Raw genomic sequence first — 9131 nt, forward strand, 5'->3', positions numbered from 1 at the left:
TAGTCTCCCAGTCCCTGCCACTGAAACACATCCCCACAGCATGATGCTGCCACCACCATGCCTCCCCGTAGGGATTGTGCCAGGCGTGACGCTTGGCATTCAGGCCAAAGTGTTCAACGTTGGCTTCATCAGATCAGACAATCTTGTTTCTCATGGTCTGAGAGTCCTTTATGTGGATTTTGGCAAAGTCCAAGTGGGCCGTCATGTGCCTTTTACTGAGGAGTGGCTTCTGCCTGGCCACTCTACCATAAAGGCCTGATTGGCGGAGTGCTGCAGAAATGGTTGTCCTTCTGGAATGTTCTCTCATCTCTACAGAGGAACTCTGGAGCTCTAACAGAGTGACGATCGGGTTCTTGGTCACATCCCTGACCAATGCCCTTCTCCTCCTATTGCTCAGTTTGGCCGGGCGGCCAGCACTAGGAAGAGTCTTGGTGGTTCCAAACTACATCCATTTAAGAATGATGGAAGTCACTGTGTTCTTGGAATCTGTGCATCGACATAATCCTGTCTTGGAGCTCTACGGACAATTCCTTCGACCTCATGGCTTGGTATTAGCTCTGACATTTAATGTCAACTTTGGGAACTTATATAGACAGGTGTGTGCCTTTCCTAATCATGTCCAATCAATCGAATTTACCACAGGTGGACTCCAATCAAGTTGTTGATTGGAGTCATCTCAAAGATTATCAATGGAAACAGGATGCACCTGAGCTCAATTTCGAGTCTCATAGCAAAGGGTCTGAATACTTATGTAAATAAGGTATTTCTCTTTTTGTCAAGCCCTGGTCGAAATTATTATATTTATCTTCATTTATTTGGTCAGGCCAGGGTGTGACATGGGTTATTGTGGTGTGTTTTTGTCTTGGGGTTTTTGTGGGGCGTATAGTATAGTCTATGGCTGCCTGAGGCGGTTCTCAATCAGAGTCAGGTGATTATCGTTGTCTCTGATTGGGAACCATATTTAGGCAGCCATATTCTGTGAGTGTTTTCGTGGGTGATTGTTCCTGTCTCTGTGTCTTCACCAGATAAGACTGTTTAGGTTTTCACGTTCTGTTTGTTGTTTTTGTATTGTTCGTGTTTTTTCGTTCTTCATTAAACATGTCTCAAAAATACCACGCTGCATTTTGGTCCGACTCTCCTCCTTCAACAGAAGAAAGCCGTTACACTTTTTCATTTTTTATAAATTAGCAAATATTTCAAAAACATATTTTCGCTTTGTCATTATGGAGTATTGTGTGTAGATTGATGAGATTTTTTTGTATTTAATACATTTTAGAATAAGCCTATAAACGTAACATAATGTAGAAAACGTCAAGGGGTCTGAATACTTTCTGAATCCACCGTACTGTAGTTGTTTCTAGTTGTTAACCGATGTCACCAGTTGCCTGATGTAAGGAAGCATGTTGTTTTATTTCACACACACAACACTTATACCTGCATGCACACACACACACATTGACTATTTGTCTGCTGTTGTATTTGTACTGTTGCCAGCGTCTTCTGCCATTTTGTTGTACTTGTTTTTTGTGTGTTTTTCCCCCCATCCACACGTGAGGCCTATTGCCTCTTGCCAGGCTATCATTGTAAATAAGAATTTGTTGTTCATTTACTTGTCTAGTTAAATAAAAAATGCAATTCAACCATGATTAATACAAGTTTAGATAGCTGGCTAGACTACTTTACTAATCTAAAACATTTTATCTGACATTGGCTAATTAAGTGACAGTCAGTGACTGACACAACAAGAGAAAAACACAACCAAATTTTAAAATTGCACCTTGTGTATTCTCCGATTCTGACTCTCAAGAGTAAGTCTCACTAGACATACAGTATTTCATTCATGTAAATCCACCCCAAGGCCACTACTTTTTCCCCCCTCAATACATTTGTGATGATGCGGCCTTTCACAGTGTGAAACATCTAATTAAATCATGGTCTTATTCTCCCACTCTTTCATCCATTTGATTGTCTACCTGTTGCTGTGTTTAGGCCTAAATGTTAGCTATTGTGCTCGCTGTAAGATTTTTGTCCCAGTATTTGTAACATTGGGATCAATGTCATTTTCTAATTAGGCCAATAACAAAGAAGTATTTTTCAGACATTGAAATCAGATTCATTTTGGGTTCTGAATTCAAGTTGAAAAGACGTCTCTTCCGGATGTTGAAAATACGTATTTTTCGGACTTTTATCATGTTTAATTTACAGACTTTTTAAAAACATGTATTTTCATGTTAATAATTACTAATAATTAATTAAGATTGACAGGGATAGAACTCTTGGAACTTCAATCTGTGCCATTAAATATGAAAATACCAAATTCCACTGGCCTGGCGGGCTAGGTTTGCATGTTTTCTACTAGCCTGGTTTGAAAACTACTAGCCTCGAGCCAGCAGGCTCGTTAAATGTCCATCCCTGCAGACAAGCACTCGGTTGATAAAACTTGATTCGGGAGCCTACTTTGTTTACATTACATGGCTCGCTAGCTATTATGCATTTTGCTACTTTTAAAAGTATATATTACTCAATTTAGAACTGTTACTTGCAAGCTCATTATTTCCTGCAAGTGTGTGTTGCACTTCCTGGGCTTAGTTTCTCATTTTGATAATATAAATGTTATTCTGAGATGAGGGACTGTGTGCACGTTTGGTGGTGAATTTATGAATGTAATTATTATTATTATTATTTTCAATTATTAGTTAAATACTCTGATATATAAAAAAATATAAAAAAGATCATGTCACCTTTCTGAAGAAGTGAATTGGAATGACCCGATCCAGGTAGGTGTGCCGCCGTTTGGTATCTGTGCCAGCCGGTTTCAGACCTTCAGGGCTGGAAGAAGGAACGAGCTTGCTGATTGTAATTAAACACCTGACTTCAAATGACAGAATGTTATCCAGTGCCTTCCTCCCTTGAACTTGAAACTGTATAACAACATTGTAAATCCTCGTCCTCCTCATCATCCTCCTCAGAGCTCTGTTGGTGAATGTATTCAGTGATGCCTTTATTCCTTTGAGGACTATAAACAAACAAGGACACTAATTTAGTGGCGCATGGGTTATTAACAAAAGTCTCAAATGCTCTCTTCTGTTTATGTTAAAAGCGAATATCTTCAATAAACAGGCTCAATGTAAATAAATGTCTGCGCAAGAGTGCAGACACCATGGGAGTTTCTGTATCTGGAACCAGAGCTCTAATTGCACTGAGGAGAAGATAGGATTACTGACTGATTCTACATTTCGGCAGGCTGACATAATGCAAACAAACAATTTTACAACATCCAGAGTCCCCTTCCACTTAAGCAGCCCGCAATAGGCATAGAAACAGAGAGAGAGAGAGAGAGAGAGAGAGAAATAAAACACATGTTGCACACACACATTACAACCTAAATCAAATTTCCACAACTTTACAAAGCCAAATAAACAACCAAACGACATGGGTTCAGACGGAAAGGACTGTGAATGACCAAGTGGACCCAGTGGACACCGACTTTATTATGGTGATCTCTAGGTGAGACATAAATATTTCTGTGTTTTGAGGGAGATATAAATATTATTTATCAATGGAGGGTGCATGGTGAGCTTGGGTGAGGAAATACTTGTTTGATTTTATAATGATAATTTTGACCACTGCTTTTATATTGTCATTAGAAGAAAAAAAAATCATCCTCAGCGGTTGCGGCAGTGCAAATGTTTCAAACTTTTCTTGTGTTCCTCATGTCCTCCAGAAAAAGGAACACGTTGTAAAGTAAGTTCCTGGGCTGCTGTCTCCCCCTATGGGCATATGTTATCATGGCATGCATGGACCAACATTTCATTTTGCCAATCCCTCTCTGCAAACCAAACGGTAAAGACTGTATGGCCATTTTGAACCAGTAAAATAATAATTAGTTTTGTATGCATCGAATAAATAGTATTTTATATATTTGTAATGTATCTGCTGTGGCCTTTGTGTGTCTCACATAATAGCCGTAGGGCATGGTCACTACAGACCCTCCTCGATTGTATGAAGGTATGACTTTGTATGACTTTCGATATGGGATTTCTTATGCAGACAAATTGAGTCATAATGGAAACATTATTGGTAGGCATATTTCCATGATTTCAATGTTTTATTTCGTCAACTATTAGCTTTTTGTTACTGGTTTAACTTTGAAGGTGTGGGTAAAATAAAAACAAATCAAATAATTTTTTATTGGTCACATACACATGGTTAGCAGATGTTATTGCGAGTGTAGCGAAATGCTTGTGCATCTAGTTTACGACAGTGCAGCAATATCTAACAAATAATATCTAACAATTCCATCCACAACAGATACCAAGTACACACAAATCTAAGTAAAGGAATGGAATAAGAATATATAAATATAAGTATATGGATGAAACACACAAATAGTCTATGATTTAAGAATATAAAAATATATTTGTAAACCAAAATCAATTTCAGTACTTGAATTATTATACCTACAACAATATTATACACAAAATGTGAAACTGTCGATGCATATGCTGTGTGTGTGGAGGGGAGGGGGCCGTAGGGATCAAATTCCTTCAGTTCGTTATGCTCTGTCGACCAATCACATTTGGGTATTCTCGGGTATTCTGTAGCCGTACAGTAACTCACTTATAAAGTCCGCTTGCAAAGGATTTCAGTTCAAAGCACGCACACGTTCTGGAGATACTATTTGGAGACAGACTAGAACACTTTCTCTTTTTATCTGAAAAAAAAGTTGCCGCAAATCATCAGCTGTTGCTCGAGTGTGGAGACGCCTGCAAACAAAACTAGGTTATTATACAATATTTTAGAAAGGCATATGCATAAACACATTCTCTCTCCAAAAGGCTTTGTGCAGTTGACTGCCTCATTGCAGGAGCAAATAACGTCTACTGTTACTTTTTATCCACTTTTGGACATTTTAAATACTTTGGTCAAACTTTTCCTCGTGTGTAAAGCATCTCTAGGGATCTCACCCTCAAGAGCCGTACTTTCATATTTTGTGCGTAATTGTTCGACAACATTTTTCGTATGAATCTACTCGACCCCTTCCTGAAAATGACAGACGAACAAGACAAATGTCTCTCTGACGCACCGAGCCCGAGCATGTCCGAGGACTCTGCGGGATCCCCGTGCCCTTCCGGCTCTGGCTCAGACACCGAGAACACCAGACCTTCGGAGAACGGTCTGCTGATGGGTCCGGACGGTCCCCTCGTCGAGTTCAAGAAGGACGACGATGACAAGTTCCCCGTGTGCATCCGCGACGCTGTGTCCCAGGTGCTGAAGGGCTACGACTGGACCCTGGTGCCAATGCCAGTCCGAGTGAACGGATCTAGTAAGAACAAGCCCCACGTCAAGAGACCAATGAACGCGTTTATGGTTTGGGCGCAAGCCGCTCGGAGAAAATTGGCTGATCAGTACCCTCATCTGCATAACGCGGAGCTGAGCAAAACTCTGGGGAAACTATGGAGGTGAGTCTCACTCCTCTCTGTTATTACTTCCAAAGGTTTATTTCGAGTGGCATCGCGTTTGTGGTCTTGTTAATGAAAATAGTTTTTATTTAATAGGCAACTCAATTCTACTTTTACTCGTGCATTTTGCGCTCGCGTGTGAACTCGATACTGTGATCATTTAACCTTCGTCGTAAACTATTTGGTTGTCAATTTAATATTTGATTTACTCATGTATCTATTTGCCTTTCACGCACAGGCTTCTCAATGAGGGAGAGAAGCGTCCGTTCGTGGAGGAGGCAGAGCGCTTGAGGGTACAGCACAAGAAAGACCACCCCGACTACAAGTACCAGCCCCGGCGAAGGAAGTCCATGAAGAACGGACAAAGCGAGTCTGAGGACGGCAGCGAGCAGACGCACATATCGCCAGGAGCGATCTTCAAGGCGCTCCAGCAAGCTGACTCTCCAGCCTCTAGCATAGGAGAAGTGCACTCCCCGGGAGAACACTCAGGTAAGAGGAAAGAAAATGCGTAGTGCCTATTGCATTGGTCTCATTCAACATGTGTTCATCAATGTATATTTGACACTTTTATGCTGCTAGACTTTTTATACGAATATTGTCTGAAATAGATTGTTTGAAAAGCTGATGACTGATATTATCAGATATGTTCTCTGTTAGGTTAACTTGATGTCTAGACAAATGCTTTATTCCACTCATGCATGACCACTTGTAAAGCCCTTATTTTTCCTTTTCAATTAAATCCATGGCTCTGCTCTTGCTCTGAGATTTGTATTACAGAAATATGTATTCTATATGTAACCCACCCCCTCTCTCTCAGGCCAGTCCCAAGGGCCCCCCACCCCTCCCACCACACCTAAGACCGACATCCAAGTGGGAAAGGTGGACCTGAAGCGTGAGGGTCGCCCCTTACAGGAAGGCACGGGCCGTCAGCTCAACATTGATTTCCGGGATGTGGACATCGGTGAGCTGAGCAGCGACGTAATCTCCCACATCGATACCTTCGATGTCAACGAGTTTGACCAGTACCTGCCCCCAACGGTCACCCAGGCGCTCCTGGCACTGCCGCTGGCCAGGTCTCCTACAACGGTACCTATGGCATCAGCAGCTCCGCAGTCAGCCAGGCAGCAGGGGGCACCGCAGGGCACAGCTGGATGACCAAGACCCAGAGTCAGCAGCAGCACTCCCTGACCACGCTGGGTAGTGGAGGGGAGCAGGGCCAGAACCAGAGGACCCCCACACACATCAAGACAGAGCAGCTGAGCCCCAGCCACTACAACGATCAGCAGAACTCCTCCCCCCCGCAGCACGTCACCTACGGCTCCTTCAACCTGCAACACTACAGCTCTTCCTCCTACCCCTCCATCACCCGCGCCCAGTATGACTTTTCTGACCACCAGGGCGGCACCAACTCCTACTACAGCCACGCAGCTGGGGGCCAGGGCTCAGGGCTCTACTCCTTCAGCAGCTACATGAGCCCCAGCCAGAGGCCCATGTACACCCCCATCGCAGACACAGCAGGAGTGCCCTCCGTGCCACAGACCCTCAGTCCCCAGCATCACTGGGACCAGCAGCCAGTGTACACACAGCTCTCCCGGCCCTGAGGACACAGTCATCTACACACAGACTTACATAGACTGATAGACATGCCCATCTTGCAGAGGGAGACTTTGTCACAACATTCCAACATCTAGCTCCGAGCATACAGACACTTGAATTTACAACAGAGGAGAAGACAACAAAGAAGAAGAAGGAAAGCTGGACTTGAGAGAACTGAAATTAGACCAGAATGGCTCACAACGTGCCTTTTTTTTGTGTATTGATGAAACATATTTTGAGCATTGAGAAATCCTCTGTGAGGACTGTTTAAATTGTTGATATTTTTAGTAGGTACTGTGTATGTTTTCTTACGTTTTTTTACTCTGGCAGTTTGCTATTCTGGGGGATTTTAAACACATATTTGTAGAGAAAAAGCTTTATTTCTATCCAGTTCAGCAGTAAACCACAGTAGTGCAGTTATCTATTATATGGCCTCAATTCTCTGGTGGAATTTTTTATAGGCAGTAAATCTCTGTCCTTTTTTGGTTGTGTTTGTTTTTGTTTGTCTTCCTGCAGTGCATTGTGCTTATATGTGCTGTGCCATCCAACAAAATGAACTACATTTGTATTTGTGCAGTTTAGGGTTTCTCCATCAATGATATATTATGATTATAGCACGTTCTTAGATGTAACAGGGCCATGCTGTGAATGGCAAAGGAAGAAGTTTGGACGTTATCGTTTTGTGCAGGAGATTCCACCCATTTGCACCGTTAGTGCCTAGCATATCAGGGGTTGGGTGATAGGATGTCTGTGTCAGAGTGTGTGTGCTACAGCACATACTATAGAAGAGAGAAGCCACAGCTGAGATTCTACTTATCGTCTGACAGCATGTGTTTGACAGCCACAGGAAGTGCCCTTTGACCTCTTGGGCGTCCCCTGCCGTCCACCATCACGCCAGTGTCATTTTACAGCCCCCTGCCTGATCCACCTCTCACCCCCTCCCGCCCCCTCTCAGTCTTAACCCTTTAATTTATTTATTAGCTTAATTTTATTTTCAAAGTAATTATTATTTAGCATTTTATTCTTTATTTTATATTTTATACAATTAATTAATTTGTCTTCAAAATAAGTTACCTTCTGGATATTAAATGTCATATAAACCGGTCTTTTTAGCCGAGGGGTTACTTAAAAAATGACACAAACTGTAATCATCATGCTTTATTTAACATATGTAAATGTTTCTATTTTAAATGTTTAATTTGTCATTTTTTGTTATCTAGTTCTGTACGGATTATTGTTAATTGTGAAGTTTGGATTCTAAACTGGAAATACGTTTTGAGCATAATGACAAAGTTTTACAATTAGTTATGTTTACGCTGTGGCTAATATGTTTGTGTTATTAGAGGTACCAGCATCCCTGTCTTTTCTAAGGACTTTTTTTTTAACGTCCTGACACATACAGTACTAACTCAGTACTGATGTTTTCTTTCTGATGCATCTGAACAAATTGTCATTTTCTTCAGCTAGCTTAACATGTTACTGTACTGTCTTAAAAAGAAGCTTAACTTTTGTATTGTATTTGCAATAAAAGAGAAAATACTCTAGAAACAAAATGGCTGTTTATATTTTATTGCACAAATCATGACCTACTTATTGAATAGGTTGGGGGAACAAGGAATCTCTAGTTTATATGGATAAACATTATGCTACATAACACCTCCATACGTTGGAATTCATAACATTTAAACCAACCCAATATCAACCTCAGAATTTTACTGTTTAGTCAAATTGAGACAGAGAGGTAGACGGAAAGAGTTAAAGAGAGAGCCTGAGAGAAGACAGCTCTCTCAGAAGCCTTGTTTATCTCATTTATTTTCTCGTTCTTTCTCTTCCGTCAGCTGGAGCAACAGGGGGTCCCCCCTTCCTCCAGTCTGCATGTTGTAAAGCTCTGGAGCTTTACTGGGAGAGGCTACTCTGCAGAAAAACATTACAACCGTGAAAAAAAACGTACATGTTTTTCAATTTTAAAGCAGGGACTTTGCTTCCCTACTAGCAAAGCTCTCTTTAAAGATTTTCAGTGCTGCCACCATTTAAAGGTCAACTCAAGGAAATATTTACAAGCTTCACAACACC

General features: G+C 41.5%; 1 protein-coding gene across 1 annotated transcript; it reads left to right on the forward strand.

Annotated features, from left to right (window-relative positions):
- Window positions 1–4654: 4654 nt before the first annotated feature.
- Window positions 4655–8605, forward strand: LOC135523886 (transcription factor Sox-9-A-like). The gene is given in 4 exon segments (XM_064950889.1): window positions 4655–5462; window positions 5701–5951; window positions 6280–6495; window positions 6498–8605. Coding segments are annotated over 4 exon segments (1473 nt in total). The 5' UTR covers window positions 4655–5022; the 3' UTR covers window positions 7064–8605.
- Window positions 8606–9131: the final 526 nt, after the last annotated feature.

The sequence above is a fragment of the Oncorhynchus masou genome, chromosome 31, assembly GCF_036934945.1.
Source record: "Oncorhynchus masou masou isolate Uvic2021 chromosome 31, UVic_Omas_1.1, whole genome shotgun sequence".
Taxonomy (NCBI): domain Eukaryota; kingdom Metazoa; phylum Chordata; class Actinopteri; order Salmoniformes; family Salmonidae; genus Oncorhynchus; species Oncorhynchus masou.